The following is a 22,908-nucleotide window of genomic DNA, read 5'->3' on the forward strand; positions in this document are numbered from 1 at the left end:
CAGACTAGGAAGCAACAGACCAGGAAGATAATTATTAATAGTAAAAGTATTCCTAAGGTTTACAGGACATTCCTGAACCAGGGTCCCCATGAACCAAACCAACTAGATTCGCAGAAGTTAAGAAATAATCCCGAAGAGAGGATACTTCTTTAAGCCAGTTGGCCTGTTGACCAACTTATACATTTATTTATTTGTCAAAAATATCAAAAGATTTTAAAACACTTAGTCGAATAGGATCATAGGTCACTGTGCAACAGTACTTAGTTATCCATTTAACCAAAGTGATATAGCTAATAAAGATAAATACAGAAAGTTAGTAGTGGCTTAAAAAACAAACCAAAAAACTTCCTTAGCTCTTTTAATACTAAGAAGACTGGGTTTTCTTTAAAAAAAAAAAAAAGATTTTATTTATTTATTTGAGAGAGAGAAAAAGAGAGAGCACGAGAGGGAAGAGGGTCAGAGGGAGAAGCAGACTCCCCACTGAGCAGGGAGCCCGATGTGGGACTCGATCCCAGGACTCCGGGATCATGACCTGAGCCGACAGCAGTCGCTTAACCAACTGAGTCACCCAGGCGCCCAAGACTGGGTTTTCTTAAGTAATTAAAGACTTGATAAAGATAGCCTAAAGCACAGTAAATTATTTTGGTAAGACACAAAATCTCTGCTTTTCAGGAGGATTACTTAAAAGGTTAAAAATAAAAAAAAAAATCTTTACTTACAGTTTCTTATTAAGAGCAGATCAATAATCTACGAAAAAAACCCTTTGTTCCTTTAACAGAGAGAAAACCAAATTCTAATTTTGCACTAGTGTACTTTTGATATTAAAACTCATTTTTTTAAGCTTAAGTAAATCCATTCCAATCTTAGCCAGCTTGACCACAGAGAATTCCTTTTCCAAGATTCCTTTTCCACAGACCTTTTATAGCTTTTTATGTCCATTCAGATTTTGTCCTAATTTTTCCCCCTCTTTCTCATTCCAGAAAAAACAGTCATTTTACTTTAGGACAAAATTACTTTCTCTTTTTTCTTACTAAAAAAACCCAAACAAACAAAAATCATGTCTTTCATAACTTTCCTTATCAAAAAAAATACATTCTACTTTTATTACCTACTTTTCTTACAGTTATTTTCTTTCACTCTTATTTTTTTTAAGGTTTTATTTATTTATTTGACAGAAAGAGAGCGAGAGAGGGAACACAGGGGGAGTGGGAAAGGGAGAAGCAGGCCCTCCGTGGAGTGGGGAGCCTGATGCGGGGCTTGATCCCAGGACCCTGGGATCATGACCTGAGCTGAAGGCAGACGCTTAATGACTGAGCCACCCAGGTGCCCCACCCTTATTATTTCTAAATAGTTTTAATTGATTAAAATTCTTAACCCCTAGAATCCTTAATTCCTAGTGGAAACTAAGAAGTAAGCAATAGTGGATTGTCAGTTACATTAGCATTCTGTGGATTGGCAAATTCATAAATAAATTTCATAATTTCTAGGAGTATATTCTTCCTTATAATACATATTTCAATGTGGTACCAAACATGTTTACTAATGGAGCCAAATATCTGTAGTTCCTCTGTCAAAGGAAGCCAAAAGTGGATAAATCTATGTTCAGTAATAATGTTTCAGAGTTTTATATTAATTGGAAATGATCTAGAAGTCAATGAATATCCATCATTTAATGTGTCTCAGTTTAACTAAGGTTTCAGGTTACCAAAAACATTTTGGAAACTATTTTTAAGTATACATACCATAAAGCATAATTATTGTTGAAAAGTTTACTTATAAACTTTTATCTTACTTACATCTATTTAATTTACTTATTCTTAATGATTATGTTTAGATCACTCATGAAAACATGAGATATTAAACAGCTAACCATTATCTTAAATTATCTTTCTGGCTGACAAATTCTGTAACAGTGATAACATGAGCTTATTTGATTTTTAGTAAACCTAGGTAGAATAAAAGTTTTATATCTGCATTATAAATGCTGATAACTCTGAAGACGTGCCTGTTTTAATTAAACTGACCAACCTAAAACTAGTGCTTGTTCACCAAAGATAAACCCAGATCATGTGAACCTGAAAAACATTTGGGTTAGTTTCTATATTTCTGAGAATATACTTGGCTTATATAAATGCTTATGTTCTTTTTATTATTATATTATTTTATTTTTATTTCCTGGGGAGGGGCACAGAGAGAGGGAAAGAGAGAATCTTAAGTAGGCCCACACAGGGGCTTAGTCTCACAACCCTGAGATCATGACCTGAGCCGAAACCAGGAGTTGGACGTTTAACTGACTGAGTCACCCAGGTGCCCCAAGTGCTTAATGTTCATTAAGCCAATTAAATAGAGCTCTTTACAAATTAATTTTGGCAGCACCATCTGGAGATAGAAAAAAACATAATGTACATACATAGACATACATACACATATAGATGGACACGAACAGAAATCTTAATAACTTTTGTTTTTAAATTTTAGCATTTAAACAGGTATGATAATGCAAAACTCACTAGTTTATTAAACAACAACAACCACAACAACCACAGATCCAGATTGTGTTTCTGGCAAATGGAATAAGTTAAGGTTACCTGCCCAGATGGCTTAAACTTTTTACTAAAATTGAGAAAACTTCAGATTTTCAAATTTTTTAAAATTCCAGTATAGTTAATATATAGGTTTTTTTTAAGTTTTTATTTATATTCCAGTTAGTTAACATACAGTGTTATATTCATTTCAGGTATACAATACAGAGATTCAACAATTCCACACATCAGAGACTTAAGAATTTTTATTTCCCTAGTTTCCAAATAGCCATTCTTTTTTTTTTTTTTTTTCTGATAAGAATTATCTCCCTGAAATGGGCATTTCAAAGAAATGGCCTAGATACTAGTTCCTGGAGAAGACCAGGTACATCTCAAAGGCATAGGGAAAGAATGCAAAATCCTCCAAGAAGAATTTTACAATACCTACAAACCTTTTCAGATGAGTAAGAGAGGTTTGGGGACTGGTAAAAAGGATAGGCAAGCTTTTTCCGTTCTTTAAAAACTCAATTTGTGGGATGCCTGGGTGACTCAGTCGTTAAGCGTCTACCTTGGGTGGCTCAGGTCATGATCCCCCACATCAGGCTCCCTGCTCAGTGGGGACTCTGCTCTCTCTCTGCCTGCCGCTCCCCCTGCTTGTGCTCTCTCTCTCTCTGTCAAATAAATAAATAAAATCTTTTTAAAAAATGAATAAAAAATAAAAACTCAATTTGTAAGGCAAGGAGAGTTGATTTTAATTCCTTAAAAAAGGGGGGCTGTCCCACTCATCCAACTACGTTATCTTTAATTTGCTTCTTTATATCAAGGAGATCTTCCTCCAGCTAAGGTAGAAATCAAGTTATTCCTTTATTCTAGATTTAGAGCTGTTTGTCTTTGGAATGCCCCCACCCCTTTCCCTTACCCCAGATACATAGTTTCATTTTAGCTTACTGGGAAGGCCTAAAGAAAGTTACTATTAGGTTCTGAATATCAGCTTCCTATTTGGCCAACTTTTGACCAACCATAAAGCTACTTTTAAAAAAGAAAAAAAAAAAAGGCTTTCAAATATCTTGTCAAGTTTCAACCAGGACAAACAATAACTATTCCTGGCAATATTGAACAACCCATGAATGCAAGATGCCCCCAAAGATGGTGCAGAAGATACTACTTTCCCAAGATCCAGAGCTACCTCCCAAAGATAGCCAAAATAAAGAAGGATTTAGGACGAACAAGAGGGCAATAGCAGTCCCCAGGAGAGAAAAGGATCAATAACCAGTGGGTACTTCAAAACCAAATTCACAAGAGTTTGAATTTGGAAAGGAAGGGACAACATGAAATTATACCTTTCCCCCTTGATCGGCCACCACAGAGACCAGGAAAGGTGAATCTAGTAAGAATTCTCACCCTTTGCCTGGTCATGCCGGTTTTACCAGGTCCCATGTGCAGGCTCTGGAGTGAATGGAGTTTAAAGTAGAGAGCATTGCCCTGGATCTACCAGAATTTGGCAAGATTTTTCCATTAATTTTAATTTTACTTCCTCTTAACTGTTAGAATAACTGGTAGCAGTTTATTGGAGAATTCTTTGGTGTCTCGTCAACACTGGAGGGGGCCCGTATAGGGGCCCTCCTTTGAGGATATATATGGGGGTATTTGATCTGCTATCAGAGGATTTGCACAAAACCTTCTAGGACAGTAGGAGTCATATCAGTCTTACAGTCTTAGTTTTAGGTACCTCTTGTGTCTTTAATTTTTTCATTAACCTTGGCAATGAATCTTTCAGTGAAGCCCTTTTGGAATCTTCAAGCTTTTTGGAAGCTTCTGCATACCAGTTAAAATAGGTATCCCATTCTGTTTCTTGATTTGGGAACCCTTGCTTTCAAGTCTACTTCTTAAATGAACGATCTTATCTAACTGGAACATTCCCCATGCTGGCCATTGTGATTCTGGGTTGTCTAAGTAATATTTTGCCATTTTTGTGGATATCTATAGCATCTAGGATCACAGTTTGTAGACAGAAAATAAGCAACTGTGCTGGAAGGCAGAGTGCTCAATTCTCTGAAACTTGAGGATCTCATTTCTTTAGCGAAGCCTTGAGTCTCTTGGAACCAAATTAATACCTAAGAAAGATGTTCCACTGGGTTTCGGATTTGTGTGGTGTTTTACAGTGTACCTTGTTGCATGGAAATTTTCTTGAGGTTGGTGGGTGACCTAGTGTCAATCTAACCTGTTCCATAACCAACTTATCCTATTACGAGAGTCTTAGATTTATGTGATGAGTACTCTAGCGGCTTTTGAGTGTTCAACCCATGCCCATCAATTTTGTGGTTTTGGTTTCTGAGAGTCTCATTAACAATAGATCTGTTACTCTCCACAAGCTTTCTGTACAATGGTGGATGCCCTAATGGCTTTTAATAGTCCAGTTCTGCCTATGTAGATGTTAATGTGCCATTGATCAAAACAGTCTGTATTTTTGTCTTATTTCCACAAGTCTCCCAGTGGTTTATGCTGTGGACTTACTTCAAGGTCCCTGTTAGTCTTTTAGCGGCTGCTACCTGCTGTGGACTCCCACTATAGCTGTCCCAGAGCCTTTCCTGGATCACAGAATCTTTCTGGGAACTTGAACAAACCCCTTTCCTTTAAAAAGTTTTGGATAAAGTTTGTTCAGCTTAGAGAGTCGCACACAAGGGAACAGACCTCAAATCCAAGAGTGACTCAAACTTAGCCCTTGGCAACAAGAGGAAGAGTGAACTCAGAGGGTTCGGCAGGTGCCTTGTCTCTGTGTCTCCTGCAGGCTGTGAGTAGTCAGCTTTGAATCCCACCCTCATCACCAAAACTGTTCAAATGATTGAAGAAGACAGTTTAGGTGATAGAAACTTTGCTTAACACTTCATGAAACAAGCAGTTCTTCAAACTCTTGAGAGTGAAGACTGTCTGCCTCATGAAGTGTTAAGTAAAGTTTAATTTGTATGACCTAAATTGTTTTCTTGAATTATTTGAACAGAACATAAACCACAGATATTTGCATCAGACATTTTTAAATGTGTCAGATTGTTAAATATACAGTGCATACATAGGAAGATGGAGTAGGAAAGGATATATAATTTTTAAAAAATGTAAAATTTTTAAATGTAAAATCTGTTTTCATTTTAGAATAAATGATCATGAGAATTGTGCATCACTGCTACTTGGGGCCATAGATTCCAGTATTGTCAATTGCAGAGATGACAAAGGCAGGTAAGTGATCCTAAGATGGCATGCCTCATGTCTTGATCAATCTTCGACTCTGCTTTGTGGTTACAAATAGCCAAACATTTATTATTTTTTAATTGAAAATAACATAAAAACATGGTTTTTATTTTTTTAATTTATTTTTATTTTTTTAAGTGATTTTGTTTAAGTAATCTCAACACCCAACATGGGGCTCAAGCTCACAACCCTGAGATCAAGAGTCACATGCTCTACCTACTGAACCAGCCAGGCATCTCTAAAAGCATGTCTTTTAAAAATTAAATATAATAAAAAGTATATAATTAGGAGAAATTACTCTTAGCCCAGAAGCCCCAGCTTCTTCCATCAAGAAAGCCACCTTAAACTATTCTTTTGAAATTTTTATATTCTCCCCAATATTTTCTGTACCTAGCTACAAACATATATGAAAATATATGCTTATGTTCTTTTTATGCAAATGGGAGAATACTATTGCAATCCTCTGCTTTTAGTGTATCCTGGAGAACTTTTCATACCAGAATATATAGATTTACCATATTCTTTTTAAAGCTGGATATTACTTCATTGAATGGATAGACATTTAATCAGCCTGCCTTCTATTGAAGAACATTTAGGTTGTTTCTAATATTTTACTATTTCAAAGAGTGGTTCAGTGAACAGTCTAGTATATGTGTCTGTCTGTTCACATGACCAAGTATGTCTGGGAGATGAAGTTTTAGATTTAATTTTTAATTTTGATAAATAATACAAATTATGCTCCTAGAAAAATCAACTATCCATACTAGACAGTGGGGGCTTTCTTATTATTTAAATAGCCAATTATCTACAAGTTTAAGGCTTAGTTTTGAAAGTATCTTTTTTAAGTAATCTCTACACCCAGTGTGGGGTTCGAACTCACAACCCTGAGTTCAAGAGTCTTACACTGTACTGACTGAGCCAGCCAGGCACCCCAATTCTGAAAGTATCTTTATCAAAGGAGAGAAGTCACTGGAACTCAACATCAAAGGGTCAGTAAAGATACTAATTTTATTATCAGGGCCACCACTTAAACACCATCCAAATCTAGGGGGTGCCATTCACATAGGTGACTGTTCAGAGTCCACCCCAAATGGACTTTAGAGAGGGCCTAATTGTTATTTCTGTAAACTGAGAAGTTTTAAATCCCTAAGATGACGCTGTGCCCACATTTCTCAGGCGTATACAGAAAGAGAGTGTGTTACGTTTAAAGGAAGCTAAAATCCTATTTGTTTTAAATCATTAGGACACCCCTTCACGCGGCAGCATTTGCTGATCACGTGGAATGCTTGCAGCTTCTTCTGAGACACAGTGCTGAAGTGAACGCAGCAGACAATTCAGGGAAAACAGCGCTGATGATGGCTGCTGAGAACGGGCAGGAGGGTGCCGTGGGTATGTGCTTGACTGGTGGGCTTTGCGCTCATGCCCAACCCAAACCGGAGTAACGTAAAACCGGGAAATCGGTTATTCTCTTGGTATATGCATGTAAAAAAGGCCAACATTTTATGTAAACCACTTGATTCTACTGCTAATTGTCTTCAGTCCCCTGTTATTTGATGATTGGTGGACCTTGTCAAAGTGAACCAATCTTTGTGCAGTGAAAAATCTCAACGTTTAGAGACCGAATATAGCAACAGAGTTATTTGACCTGGAAATAACAAAACTACAAAGACAATTAAAATGAACATCTATGGACCTTGGATTTCAATAGAACAATTTGGCAATAAATTTTTCCTTTTTTCTTTAAAAACATTAAATATGATGATGTCATCATACTAATTTGAATGTGTTATTGTAGTTAGCCTGTCATCTAAGTAACTCTCTTTTGGCTTTTTCTATAGATGTTTTGGTGAACAGTGCCCAGGCTGATCTGACTGTAAAGGATAAAGACTTGAACACACCCTTACATTTGGCTAGTAGCAAAGTATGTAAATGAATTTGAAACAGTGTTACTTAGTGTTGTAATCATACTCATACCACTTACATGCTATCTCAGAAGTGTGTACCATGGCTCTTAATTAAGATGTACGTTTTCCCAGGGTGTTGTCACCGGTAAGCAGAATGGAAGGGGAAGAAGCACAGGGCAAGACCCACGTAGGGGTTGGTGAGGATATACTTTTCATGGCATTTACCACCTGCATTCTTATGCAGTCTGTCTCCAGGGGGTGCAGTACCACATCAACTTGGCTTTAAACACAGCTTAGGACCTTAATTACGTGACTTCTAAAATATAAACAGGTCCACTTGTTTTCATTTTGTTCCATTTGAAGACATTGTAATAACATAGCCCCAAAAATACTCTCCTTTGAGGCAAATAAGTGTGTTCATGCACACGTATACCCTTGGCCCTTTTTTTTCTGGTGCATAGTTCAATGCAAGGAATGTGTTCGAGGTTTTTTGTTTTTTGTTTTTTTAATAGCATTATGTTCACATGTAGCTCAAGATTCCTGCTTCTGTAAAAGATAAATGATACATAAATAAATATACAATTTTACAAAAGTGAGATCATAATGTTTTAAAACCTTAAAACCTGCTTTTGTTACTGAATCATATCTTATGAATCTTTTTAAAGATTTGTTTATTTTAGAGAGAGAGAGAGTAGGGGGGAGGGGCAGAGGGAGAGAATCTTCAAGCAGGCTGCCCACTGAGCGCAGAGCCTGATCCAGAGCTCAATCCTATGAGCCCATGAGATCATGACCGGAGCCAAAATCAAGAGTCCGATGCTTAACCGAATGAGTCACCCAGGCCCCCCATGAATATCTTTCTTTTAGATATCAAATTGTATCGTGTTTTATTTTTTTTATTTTTTTAGATTTTTTTATTTTGTTTATTTATTTTACAGAGAGAGACACAGCGAGAGAGGGAACACAAGCAAGGGGAGTGGGAGAGGGAGAAGCAGGCTTCCCGCGGAGCAGGGAGCCTGATGCGGGGCTGGATCCCAGGACCCTGGGATCATGATCTGAGCCGAAGGCAGATGCTTAACAACGAGCCACCCAGGCACCCCTGGATCATGTTTTAGAAGATATGTGGTTTTCTACCTTAGGAATGTGCCATCATTCTACTCATCCCCAATTGTTAGACATTTGCTTGTTTTCAAATATATGCTACTATAGATGATGCTAATTGTAGAGAATATTTTTTAAAGAATTCTTGCTCATTCCTTTAAGATAAATTCCTAAATGTAAAATTATTGAGTCTAAAGCTATGAACATTTTTAAGCCCAAATGGGCCTCTAATAAGATCACAACCGTTTATACTCCACCAGCAGTACATGCGAATGAAAACTCCATGGACATTTCTGAAATTACATTTTAGGGGCTCCCTTATAAGGCGTTATAGGGTGATTCCAGTTAGCACCAGTGGTGGTTTATTTCAACATGGTGACAGTATTAAAGGTGTTGTTTGTGGTACCAGATGCTTTGACTGTTCCTTTCAGCAGTTGCACTTTCTCACTTCTTGCTCTGGGAAGCCCATGGAAACCCCAGAAAGGGCTCTGTTTCATGAAGTTTATTTCAAAGTGTGGTGTTTTCATGAAGAGAAGTGCAGTGCTCTTCAAACTTTATTGTGCAAATGAATCACCAGAGGCTCTTGTGAAAATGCTGGTCTGAAGTGGGGCCTGAGATTCAATGTTTCTAACTCCCAGGTTAAGCTGATGTTGCTGTTCTGTGGGTCACACTTTGAGTAGCAAGGGTTTAGGAAACCATGACCCCTTAACAGGGCATATGCCTGAAATTGTGAAAGGGTCTCTGACTTTTCAGTTGATTTTTTTTTTTTTTTTTTTTTTAATTATCAACCATCTCTTTTAAGATACAAGGATATCTTCCCCTGGTTGAAGACGAAAAGAATGAGCTTTCCTGAAAGAGTCCCTTCCCAGTGTAAGGCAGTACATAGTGATAAGTGATACTGATAACAGATGTAATGGAAATTTCAAGGGTAGATGGATCAGTGAAGTGGTCATTGAAGGCTTGAGGAAGGAGATGGAACTTGACATATGTTAAAAAGTAGTGTTGACGGATTTAAAGGATGCTCCTAATTCTACTCTCAGCCAGCTGACCTTGCTGAGCTAGTACCTGCTTCAGCTTTCTCAACAAACTGCTGCAGTTACCTTAGGAATATTAATATTTTAGATCAGGTTTACATTAATCAGGTCCTAAATGGACCTTATCCAGAATCTTTGAGAGTCTAGGGTCCTTTAACCATTTGCTTTTTAGAAGAAAAAAGAATTACTCAGAAAGTTGCCTTAAAAATGTTTTTAGGCAGGGACACCTGGGTGGCTCATTTGGTTAGGCATCTGCCTTTGGCTCAGGTCATGATCCCAGAGTCCTGGGATCGAGCCCCACATCAGGCTCCTTGCTCAGCAGGGGGCCTGCTTCTTCCTCTATCTCCTGCTCCCCCTGGTTGTGCTTTCTCTCTCTCTCTCTCTCTCTCTGACAAATAAATTAATAAAATCTTTTAAAAAATTTAAAAAAATGTTTTTAGGTAGATGACGTTAATTTTAAATTTAAAAGCACAATGAAGTAATTTTTCAGGAGCTTTTCTCTGTTTCTGTCCCATGTTTCTTATCATTTTTTTTCTTTATTAGGGTCATGAAAAATGTGCCTTGTTAATACTTGACAAGATACAAGACGAGAGCCTTATTAATGCAAAAAATAATGCACTGCAGACGTAAGTGTGACTTCTAAAGTTTGATTTGGACCCAGATTCATACTCATTTATTCAACAATACTAAGAGTGTGCTATGCACTGGAGAATACAGTGGGGAAAGACACAGACCTGCCTTCTCCTTCACGAAGTTTATAGTCACATACCTACAAATGCTGACCGAGCTAGCCATTTTTAGTTAGAATCTTTATTTTGTTATGCCATCATACAATTTTGTAATATAATGTATTAACATTATATATTCTTACTGGAAAATGACAGTTTTATAAATCACGTTCCCAGAATACATTTGAAGAGTTTCTAAGCAGTTTGTCTTAATTACATTTTAATATAATTCAGTGTAATCCTCAGCGTGAAAGACCTAAAAACTGATTCGTTTTACATTTTAGTAAATTACCTATGCATTTAAGGACAAAGGAATATTAGGATTTTTTTTTTCCATCAAGTTTCTTAAGAAGTATATAGCAGAAATGAATATCTGGGTTTGACATTGTTCTTTAAGATATTCTAAATTCAACAAAATATCATTTAGTGCATTTAGTAATAACAAGGAGGTTCAAGACAAATATATATGGGTGATATTAACACCAATCATGTTGATGGACTGTGTGAATCAGTGATTCAAAATGCTGGAATAGAAAGCAAGGGGTAAAGAACCTTCTAGAAAACACACTGGAGCTTATGTTCTTTTTCTCACTTCCTATCTATTGCCACTGAGGTTGTTTGAGATGCAGAATATTTATCATATCTGTAGAGAAATCTGGGCCAACATGGAAGAACAGTTGGATCATTAGCACCTGGAAAAGATCTGGTCGACAAATATTTTTATTAAAAGAATATAAAAATATTCATGTACTCCTTATGGATTCTTAAGTATTTTCTTCCTTTTAGCAGTGCAGTTTCCCAAAATGACACATTCCTCACACAAATATGTATCACGGTTGACACTGAGTGTTGTCTTCTTTCAGACCCCTCCATGTTGCTGCACGAAATGGCTTGAAGGTGGTCGTTGAGGAATTGTTGGCCAAAGGGGCCTGTGTACTTGCTGTGGATGAAAATGGTAAGTGGAAAAACTAGGCAATTACCGCAGGTACCTCCCCTGTGCTGTGAAGCCAGAGGAAAATGAGAATGATAGGACCTCAGTAAAAAGGCAGTAAGAATTCTCTCCCCCTTGGAAGTTTCTGTGTGTGAGAAATCAAACGGGGATGATTTGTCCTGTCTGTCTTTGTAAAACATGTAGTCCACCTGTAGCCCACCAGTGCCTTCCATTCCGCATGTACCGCCAGCAGCTAGTCTCTAACTCCACAGCGTGGTGGCTCAGCTGCTTCAGACGCACTGAAGAGTTGGCAGACAGGCATTCAGAATTCGAACTGCATTCGCTGAAGAGTTAGAGACTACCCATGTCATTAGTGCATGCTCAAGGGCCCGAAGAAAACCTAGGTCTTTGTATTTCAGTTCATTCTGAGATCAAACCTTTTTTTAAAGAAGAGATCAAAACTCATATTCTCAGTATGGATATTTGGGGAACATGAGTACAATTTTTTAATGACTTTCTAGGCTTGAAAGCTTCTCCTGATCTATGTAACCTTCCTTTTCTAAATGAACTCTCAACAGAAGCTTTCTACTCTGCTTCCGAAGAAATTTGGAAAGCTCATGAATAACACAATTGTGTGAAACTACCATTTTAAGCACAATGCCTGTTAACTGTGGGGAGCAAAAGATGAACTTCTGGATATTTATGAATGATGTAATTTTTTAAATGTGGCATTTAATTAAAGTATTATCATTAACATAACTCAATTAACTGCTTATTACAGGTATTGGAACTAGCAGCCCATGCCTATTTCTCAGAAGTAAGCATTAGCCATATGACATCATTAGCTAATTCCTATTAGTTTTTGTTTTGCAGCCCCGTTTATCCTAGCATGTACCCCGCTCTGTCCCCAACCCAACTCATCTAGGAGGCACAGAAAGTTCTCTGTTACCTCATCTCCTTGGTTGCTCCTCCTCTCCTTCCCTCACCCTCTTATGGCTATTATATATCTTAGGGTTGGCATGCAGAAGTGCACAATTTTTCTTCAAAATGACCCAAAGAGCTCAAAATAAATTAGTTTTGTCTTTCTCCATTGTAAGCCTGCTGCATCTGAGGCTTGTCCTGCCTATAGCAACCCTGGGAAGGAGAGCCCTGGGTCAGTGGAACTGAGGCCTTTCTGAGAGCTCAGCTGTATCCCAAAGGCCTGGGAACAATTTGGGGCAGTTTTGTACAGCACTACACGCATAAATCCTTTACTCGTCAATGACCTCTGTGGAACGGAATGTTAAGATACCTGTCTATTCTTATTTGTTTTTGTACTAGAGAGAGGAGTGATCTGTTGGGGTGGGGGAGGGGCAGAAACTAGGCCAAGTGTTGATAGAACTTGACAAAATGTTGAGTTTTATTGAGCCACTCCCTCTGAATAAATGAGTGAGAGGTAGTAGGAACTTTCCCAGCAGAGGAGCTAGCCTAACCCTTTCAGGTCAGTAGAATAAAGGTTGGATAAGGGTGGTAATTAAGTCGAAGAATGTATCTACGTCCCCCTGCACACGTTTCATGTGTCAAGACAGTTTTCTCTTGTGGATAGGCCCCATCGAGTCTAAATGGTAGAGAATGACAGGACTCTACAGCCATTTTCCCACACCTGTCATGGTTGAGCTTTGGGACTTCGGTTGGTTGGTGTGCTATTTATAAAAATCCTGTTAAATTTCTCTTAAATGATAGTAAATTTTAAATCACAAACAAATCAGTGCTTTCCTGTCTGATCTGCTCAAATGATTCCATTTTCCTAGAACAAGTTAATTGGTATATACTTTATATAAACATATGTAAAGCAACAAAACTGCTTTAGTCACATTTACAGACATCTGATTTTCGGTATCTTTTCTAATCTGACACACAGTTACCTACTATGGAAAGTCATTGTTCTCAGAATGAGAGTGCTCTGGCCCAAGCCTGAGGCGCATGGTGTGCGTGTGCTCTCGAGTGGAAACACCTTTGTGGTTGTCCTGTTGCTGGGTTGTTTTTGTTTTTGTTTTTGTTTTTGTTTTGTGGAATTGTATCCCACCCCTGCCCCCTTGTGTTTCTGTTTATTAGATGAAGACTAGAATTCTGCCTAACTTCGGATAACATAGTGCTTGTCGTCATGTAAACTGAAAAAACAAAACCAAAACCCCTTCATAAAATGTCTCCCCTCCCAGTTCCCTCTAGCCTGACCCCTAGCATGACTTGTGGGAAGTAACTCCTGTTTTTGCCTGGCATGATTTCTAACTCAACATACATCTCCGCGTGTGAGGTCGTATGAGATGTACTGTGGAATGCTCACGCCGCCTTTGGATTTCCTGGACTAACCACTGCCTTGTCTGCATTTACGCCCAGGTCATACCCCGGCCCTGGCTTGCGCTCCTAACAAAGACGTGGCTGACTGCCTGGCCCTCATTTTGGCTACCATGACGCCTTTTTCTCCTTCCAGTACAATGACGGCTGTCAACTTCGTTTGTTTTAAAAAAGACAATTTGAGCAGGACGACCCTCTCCAATCTGGGTAGCATGGTTAGCCTATGCAGTAACAACGTAGGCTCAGAGGATGGGTACAATGAAAATGACTCTGATTCCGAAACATTTTGACTTTGGACTGTAGAAGCTTTTCCTTGATCACCCATATTGGAAGAAGGGAAAGAAACGTGAATTCCAGGTTTATGTTGTGTTCGAGTATTATTATGGGCCTGGGCTTCCAGAAGCCAGTAGAAAAGGAATTAACCAAACCCAGGGAGGGCAACTAGACTGTAGGGCAAGGCACTCACACAGATGGGCCCTGATTTTTGTTTTCATGTTTTCCTTAGATCTAAGATACTTCTGTGCAAGTCTACCTCTCATTTTAAGTAAGAAGTAAAAAAATGCATTTGACTCTTTTTCTTTTGGCATGATGCAATTGAGAGGGAGCTGTTCTCTAGAAAGAATTTTTTTTTTTCATTTACTCACTCAGCAGTGAGTTCTCAGAAGTATCTCAATGTGACATTCATGTCCCCTGGGAGGGGAGGGAAAGGGTGGATAGGAATTGACTCAAACCTCTTCTCACTTTGATGTTTACTTCCTCACTAAAAGCCAAAGGTAAAGGTGTTCATCTTCAGAAATGATGCCTGTAATAATCTTTTTAAGGGAGTTCAAGTATGCACATCCTCTCTATAGTAAGCACTTAAATATCCAGAACTTCTTTCCAAGGATTTTTATGGAAGTTGCCAGATGAATGGAAAAATTCACTAAAAATTGAAGTTGCTTTTTTTCATTTAACACAAATACGGCCCCCAGTACTCCCTGTAACAAGCCTGTGACTAATTTTTCACCTGGCTGATTGAATCCAAATCTGTCTAATAACATTTCAGGTGAAAAGTTGTATTGCACCAGAACTTTGAGACATATGCAAATTTAATATGAGACCACCCTTTATTTATTTATTTGTTAATTCATCCTCAAATCAGAATGCTAACTTTTTAAAAACATCAGAACCAGCAGCATTGTTCATCAGTAGTAAAGTGTTGAATGAGCTTCTCAGTCAAGGTCATGCCAAGTGAGTGGAAGTGTGATGACAAAAGGAAACAAGGTGCAAAGCAGAAGGTAGAAATGGGTGATGTGGAAATTAAAGCCAATTGATAGTCGCTTGATGATCAACTCCACTTAGTGAATACTGTGTCTACTCCCTCTGCCAAAGCTTCTAGGTCAAATGGACCCCGTTCTGCACCTGGAATAGCTGTACAAAAAGAAGAATGAGACTCTTTAAACATTATGCACATACATACACACACGTGTGTGTGTGTGTGTGTGTATATATATATATATGTCTGTAGTTCATCAACCAGCTATACATGAGGACCAAAATGCTTCAGTCTAGAATGGAAGAATTTAAATTTCTTTCCTTCAAAATGGAAGTGAGAACTGAAGTAGCTTTTCTATGGAGTTAAAATGTAATCTTTTTGTGCAACAGTCTTTGTTGTGTTTTATATTTCTTATGACACAGATTTCTAGTTGATGGCATAACATTTGTAACATGACATGTTGACCAAGACTTATTTTGTTGCCAAACTAGAGAAAATGTTCGTATACTTTTGATGTAAATGTGTTTGTATTTATTTGAAATGAAACAAAGGCCGAGGAAACATCCATTGTTTGTTCTCTGTTTTAAGTGCTGTGTGTCTTACTTGGAATAACACAAAAGCAGAAAAGCACGCAGGACCCTCACCGGGCTAGCTGGCCGTCCTGGGGCCAAGCCCAGCATTTCCACTGCTAAGGTTCCCAGCTGACCCTCAGGTTCTTCCACGTCGCTTGGAGAGGGGTACAACATCCCTTACTCAGCCCCGGTCTGTAGCCAGCCTGGAGAGCTTAGGGGACACTGCCGTCCTTATGCTCTTCTGCAGGATGAGAACTGAGGTATGTGGTGGGTCATATGCACAAAGGTGGCCCAAAGAAATTTGCAGAAATTACAGAAATTACTCTGAAGGCACTGAAAACCTCATGGTCCCAGTAAACGAGTGGGAAATGATGTCAGTGTGTGAGCACATGTACCAGGAGAGGAAATAGAAATCACCAGCTCAAGTGCTGTTTTCCACTTGAGGAAGAAACAGGAGAGAAACATGTTGTCAGGACTCCGGCATTTTATAATCAGCTACATTTTCAACCCTGGAAATTTCTATTTTATAGTGTATGTGAGATATTTTTAAAACAGTGTTCTATCATATCTGGATCAAATACACATGCTGTATTATATTTTTCGTCTAACTGTAAGAGACTTTAATCTTAACTCTTTTAATAGCCTGATTTAATTAAAAACTCACGTTGGGTTCTTCACAAATGAGAACTTGTTCAAAGGAATTACAGAATTGGTAATAATTTCACTGGAAATTTTCGACACCACCAACATTGTTTTTTAAATTCTTGGTGTTGTGTTCCCCTTCCTTCCTCTGTCCTTTTTGTTTATTTGGAGAAGATGAATTTTTAAAAAGTAGATAAATTGCTAATGAGCAATAACGACCTTATCTTTACCAAAACACTGAAAAGCAAGGGAGATCCAATGCTAAAAAAGCACGATATACTGTGGTGTCTTTTTCTAGAAGTGAATGGAAATCTTGCTCCATTGGCGTGTAAAGCAGGAAATGAAGTGCCCGCTTGTAATGGTGAAGCAGCGTTCACATTTTTCCTGTAGAGTAGCACAGAGAACAAGGAAGGTGACAGCAAAGCAGTGCCGGCCATGGGACATTTCTCTCCACGTAGCTGCATTTTGACTTTCCCCCACTGTCTACCTGATAGAAAGAAGGAGGACAAAGGAACAAAATGAAATCACACTCGCTGTGAATTGTTCATGGAATCAAATCTCTCTCCCACCCTCTCGCTGTTTCTCCATTCCCCAAGACCAAATTTTTTCCTTTAGGAAATGACTTCAAAAACTATGAGTTCTGTGTGTTTTAAGTACATCTCTTAGAAATAGAACTAGATTTGCAATGTAGCTTTCTAAGCAAAAAAAACAAACAACAAACAAAAAATATTGTGCTTTTAACTGAGTCTTGATTGTTTAGTGCTTTTACCTAACTGTGTTATTTTTAGACTGTATTTTAACCGTAGCCACAGGGATCATGTTTCATCACACTTACCTATTCGCCGTGTCTGCCTATCCTTGGTAAATACATTACTATCTCCAAATTGCCTAAAATCTGCTCTGATTCTACAGTAAAAAGCTCAGGGGATTTCTATTTATCACTACTACAAGGGCACCATGGTATGTTTTGGTACTTTAGGCAGTAAACAGCTGCTTGATTTTTTTTTATTTTATTATAAAATTAGAAAAAGAACATCAAATGGATTTGCTGCACTATTCTTTGTACTGTTGAGCAACCTGGTTTGCTTATCTGTTGCGTTGGTTGAAGAACTCATCCCTTTTTTTGTCTTGTAATATGAAGTTAGAGTGCCTTTTTATATTTGTATATTCTGAAGATGTTCTGTGAAATGTTTTGTATTTTTTTCATTTGAGTGTTATCAGAGCAATATAATACCAGTGAGTTTTCATTTCAGCCTTTCTTTGAATGTATAGTGTCTTTTTTTCCTATTTCCCCTTTACCTGCTTTGAAATGAAAATGAAAATGCCGAAGTTTTCTATAGGAATTATGTTTAATTTTGCAGTGCTAAAATGCTTTCTTCTTACAAAACTGTAAACCATAGGTCAATGTTATAGGGGAAAAGCGTTTTAAGATAGTGACAATCTGAGTGTGTGTAAAAATGTAATTCTATGCGTTTCTTATGCAGTGATCTAAAAATTCAATGCAAATACCTTTTGTTTGGTAGTTTTGTCTACATATTTTATGCTTTAGCATGTGCAATATATCTTTGCAAAGCACGATGATACAAATCTGGTGCCAGTGTTATATTTTGCATAACATATTTGTAACAGCATAAAATACTGTTTGATGCTTTCAGTGGGATTTTGTCTGTAATGTTTTCTTATGTAAATTGGAGTTGAATGACTCTGGTAAATGTCATGACTGTAAAAATGAGAAAAATGACTTTCAGTTCGGTGAATGACTTTGAACCAATCTGAATCTTTTCAAGCACAGTTTAATACTTTTTCAACTACTGAATGCTAATAATGTAATGAAGTACTTAACTGTAATATACTATAGAAATGCATTCAGATGGTTATTTTTACAAATAAAAACGGTACAAATATTGTTGCAATTTGTGTTTGTCTTTAATTTTTCTGATTTATGCTATTTTACCGGTTATTCTGCTCATTTAAATCTTTGTCCCCACCAAAGTCAAATTGACCTTACATTAATACTCAAGGTAGAAGAATATTTCCAGATTTGCTCTTTCTGTTTGTAACATCACAATTGGGGAGGGGGTAAGTCAAACATGTATGTTTGTGTATGTTGTACTTATTAATGCCTCCAATTTTTTCTGGAAGGGATTTGAGCTGGCCTGCAACAGAGGGCACATGATAAACTAGAAGTAGAAAAATGAGGACAGGGAAAAGAATACAAATATGGGAACCATAATATTTAATAGAGTGGCTATGACTGAACGTGAGTTTGCTTCAGCTCCCTTGTAATCACGGTGAGGGGGGAGACGTGGCTTATTGTGGAGATCACATATATCAGAAAGGAGGAAGCCCACCAGGTCCTCAAAATGGTGGAATCAACCACACTTCTTTTTGTGGCTGCCACCAAGACCCTGCAACTGCTTCGTAACAACGCAAGGCCCCACCTCTCTGCACTATTCTTACACGTATCTGTAGAATTTCCTCTGTCTCACCCTTCCTAATTTCTCCCCTTAAGTAATAATTTCAGGGACAGTCCCTGGAAGCATTAAGGAACAAATTCCCAGTGACACCCTTTCCAGCTTTTGGGGTGGGGCCCTCCGGAGTTCCTCAAAGCACAGTGTCGTAGAATGCTAGCAGTTCTTGCTAAGTCTAGCCAACCCCATCACCATCTTCTTCATGAAGTGACGGAATCCCAGAGAAATTATATAATTTGCTCAAATGTGTATAATTGACAATCTCAATGCACAACCTGTGCCTATATGTTCTTTCTTTTATGCCATCCTGGCAATAATGTTTTGCAGTTGTTGGGGTTTTTTCCTGCTAGAGATATTCAGAGAGGTTTTGCACTTTGCAATATCTCACTCCTTATTCAAATATACAGATGTGAGTGCTTTTCATTCTTGAAGACTGTAAAGCATGAATCATACCACAGGTGGGTGCTTCCAGTAGTTTAGAGCTAAGTGGCTACACTAACGTCGTGTAACAAATTACCCCCAAACTTAGTGGCTTAAAACAACAAATGTTTATTATCTCACAGTTTCTGAGAGTCTGGAGTCCAGGCATGGTTGAGTTGGGTCTTCTGCCACAGAGTCCCTCATGGGCTGTAATCCTGGTGTTAGCCAGGGAAAGATCCGTTTCTAAGCTCACTCATATGGTTGTTGGCAGATTCTTCATGGGTTGTTGGACTGAGGGCTCTAGTGCCTTGGGCTGTTAGCTGCCTTCACTTCCATGCCAAATGGGCCATTCCAAAAAAGGGCAGCTCACAACATGGCAGCTTACCTCATGAGAGTTAGCAAGCTAAGAAAAGCCAGAAAGTGCAAGACAGACGTGACAGCTTTTAAACTGAATACTGAAGTGTCATTCCATCATTTTTCCCATATTTTATTCATAAGAAGCAAATCACTAGATTTGTTCCATATTCAGGGGAAGGGTTATTACCAAAGACTGTGACGACCAGGAGGCAGGAATCACTGGGAACTATTTGGGAAGCAGTTTATCACACCAGATCTATCACAGTGTCCTTCCAGAGTATAGCATCCTCCTGGGATAACTTATTGCTTGCTTCTTTCCTTGCTAAGGAAATTGTTTACTTTACCTTTTTGTTTACTGTACTTCCTAAATTCAAGAAAAACATAGGGATCCCCTCATTTCACTTGTGCTCTCACAAGCAAGCAGAAAGAGGATAATGGCCTCCAATGCAGTAGTTCTGTTGTTGAACATTGGTGTGGGTACTTTGTCTCCGAACTGCTTTTCAAAGGATCCTTCTCTCTAATTCCATTCAGTAGGTTTAGATCCCCATACGACTATCCCTCACTTAACACACTTCCTGTGTTCCAGAATCAGCTTGCAAGGCACAAAGGCATTAAGCTAAAAGGCTATTAACATAACATAAAAATATTGTAAGTAAAAGCGCTAAGTGAATTGTCTCTAGCAAATTTCATGCTAAAGATACATTTGCTGTAAAATACGAAGCAGCCAAGATAATGGCTGTGCCATTCATTAATTTTCGAGCACTCCAGGGGGTGATTGGAAACGTAAGCCTTTGCAACTGGCCCAGTGACTGGTGGGTGGGAGGGTTTGCTACTAGCATTTACCGTACTAGCATTTACTAGGCCAGGGATACCCGATGTCCCACCAAGGCCAGCGTAGGACTACCCCACCCTCAATGCCCATGCGCCTCCACCTCACTGCTCATCTGCCTCCTCACCTCTTGTTTCTGAATCATTTTTCCATCAATTAATTATTTGTGAAGCTAGCCATATTTTTACATCTATTTTCACAGGAATTGCATAAACAGGCTCTAAGCTTAAAAAGAATTTCAGAAGCAATGACCAAGAATGGTCCCTGATTGTTTTTCCAGAAAAGATCACACGCAGGTGAGTGGAAAAGGGAAAGCTACTGCACAGATTTGAGACAAAGATTTAATTCTTTTGTTATTAAATACACAAATGCACATATGCAGATGTACATTCCTTGTCTTACCAGGGGATGATTGTGTCTACTTCGGGCGGGGGGGGGGGGTGGACCCTGTTCACAAAGATGGGGTGCTTGGCCCACAGTCACATAGCAAGATCTGGCAATAAAGCATTATTGTCTCACGTGGTTCCCTGGGCACTGGTAGACGCAATTTCTAGGATTCTATTTTTTTGCCTTTGTGGCTACCGCCATACAGATAAGTGACAGTTTAATGAAGTAAACTTAAATTCTAGAAGAATTTTATAATTTTCAAAAGTAAAAATGTTGAAGCAGTACTTAGAGCACACAAAACTTACCCATGTTTATATTCATTTGAAAGCACACAGCAGGTTTGAGAACTTGAATAACTCATCTTTCTTATAGTTGTGTTTGCTAAGAATTACAAAATCTAGGCTCAGATCTTAATGACAAGAAGTTGCCAACCATATAAAGATCAGAGGAAAGGGAACAGTCAGTGCCAACACCCAAAGGCAGAAATGAGCTTGGCATGTTCCAGGGACAGAAATGGGGCCCGTATGGCTGGAGACGGGGAGGGGAGGGGAGGGTGGCAGGAGATAAGATCAAGAGCAATCTGAGGCCAGTTCTTATTAGATTTTATGAGCCAGGAGAAGTAGTTTCTATTTTATTCTGAACGTGATAAAAATCCACCAGAGAAATTTTAAGCAGAAAAAGGGCTGTGGTCCTATTTCATTTTTAAGAGATCACTCTGGCTGCTGTAGGGAGGTAAGAGAGGAATCTTACTGACCCGTTCAGTGGCCATTGCAATGGTATCGACAAGTAAACATGATGGCTTGGATTGGTGTGACAACAAGAGAAATGGAGAGAATGTGGCAATCTTGGGGTATTTTTGAAAGTAGTGTCGGCTAAACTTGCTGATGGTTTGATGTCAAGTAAACAGTCTAGAGTTTGGCAGAGAAGCTGGGGTTGAGGTCATATGAAATTATAGATGACCATGGGATATTGCCTTGGGAGTAATAGAGAGAAGAATGCTGAATCACGGACACACCAACATTTAGAGGTCGGGAAGAGGAGAGGACCTAGCAGAGACTATCAAGAAGGAGTGGCCAGTGAGGAAGGAGGGAATGTAAGAGAACAAGGTATCTCTGAAACCTGGAAAAGAATGTCATGGAAAAAGGAGTGTCAGTCGTATCTACTGTCTTAATCGCTCCTGCGAGGTCAAATAAGGTATGACAGAGTGGCATTGGATTTAGCTACACAAAATTTATTAGTGACCTTTGCAAGAGCAGATGCATCAGAGTGGTGGGGGCAACAATCCAGAGGACGGATTGAGGAGAGAAAAAAAGCAGAGAAGCTGAGGGGGGAAAGAAAAGGCAATAGCTGAAGGACGCTATGGAGACCAGAGAGGGTATGTGTTTTTTAAGACAGGAGATGTTTTATCATGTTGATGCTGAGGGAGTGTCTGTGAGAGAGCAAGAGGAAGGTTTGAGAAGTGATGGGACAGTAATTTTGGAAGGAACATTTTAGAGCAGCAAAGGAGGGTTGCTGAGTAAGACTTAGTACATCTGAGATTTATGACCATTAATTTAAATGATGCCAGTCATCCTGGTGGGCTTTTTCATCAGATGTTTGGGTACAGGCATAGAGTAAGTAGACAGTGGGATTTAAACAGGGATAGAGCTTTGCCAGGTAAGTCCAAGGGGAGCTATGGAACTACGTGGTGCTTTCAACAGACAAGATTATATAGATTATGGATTCTAAACTGGGTAAGGAAGGAACTGAAGACATGAGTGAGGTGACGGAGAGTGAAAAAGTGGTATAGTTACTGAACTGAAGGTCTTGGCAAGATGGAAGAACCACTGAGTTGCGGCATCAGAGTTGATAAGCCAAACCTGGGGTGCCTGAGGTCGAGCTCTCAGAGGAGAGACACTTCTGATGTTGACAAAGCCAAGGAGTGGGTGGTTGAGGATGATTGAAGGAAAAAGCACTGGAGGTGAGGAAGTAAAAACTGAGGAGGCCGACATAACAAAGGGCCCAAAGTTTAACATAGTATTTGAGTAAAATTGATGGGGAAATGTGGCCATTTCAAAACATCTATTACTCAGGTAGTTTACTTTAAGTAGATGCAGACTCAGACCTGGTTTATTATCAGACTGAGGTTTGGTTCCAGGATTAGGATGAAGCTTTTAAAGAAGTAAGAATGATCAAGTGCAT

At 38.7% G+C, this 22,908-nt stretch overlaps 1 protein-coding gene across 6 annotated transcripts in view; it reads left to right on the forward strand.

Annotated features, from left to right (window-relative positions):
* The window catches only part of ANKRD44 (ankyrin repeat domain 44), a 323,392-nt gene extending 302,756 nt beyond the window's left edge, over nt 1–20,636 (forward strand). For 4 of the 6 annotated variants that reach the window (XM_028121815.2, XM_088021605.1, XM_088021606.1 and 1 more), the window contains 6 exons: nt 5,670–5,753; nt 7,009–7,154; nt 7,604–7,686; nt 10,345–10,427; nt 11,393–11,484; nt 13,837–18,176. In XM_028121815.2, the coding sequence (XP_027977616.1) occupies nt 5,670–5,753; nt 7,009–7,154; nt 7,604–7,686; nt 10,345–10,427; nt 11,393–11,484; nt 13,837–14,084 (736 nt within the window). In that variant the 3' untranslated portion in view covers nt 14,085–18,176. Of the gene's footprint in view, nt 1–5,669; nt 5,754–7,008; nt 7,155–7,603; nt 7,687–10,344; nt 10,428–11,392; nt 11,485–13,836; nt 18,177–20,542 lie in introns of those variants that run through there. The other 2 variants (XM_088021608.1, XM_088021607.1) reach the window with 2 other exon arrangements.
* Nucleotides 20,637–22,908: the final 2,272 nt, after the last annotated feature.

This window comes from Eumetopias jubatus, unplaced genomic scaffold (genome assembly GCF_037043125.1).
Source record: "Eumetopias jubatus isolate StellerSeaLion01/CBP00866 unplaced genomic scaffold, mEumJub1_p1.0 scaffold_3, whole genome shotgun sequence".
Classification (NCBI taxonomy): domain Eukaryota; kingdom Metazoa; phylum Chordata; class Mammalia; order Carnivora; family Otariidae; genus Eumetopias; species Eumetopias jubatus.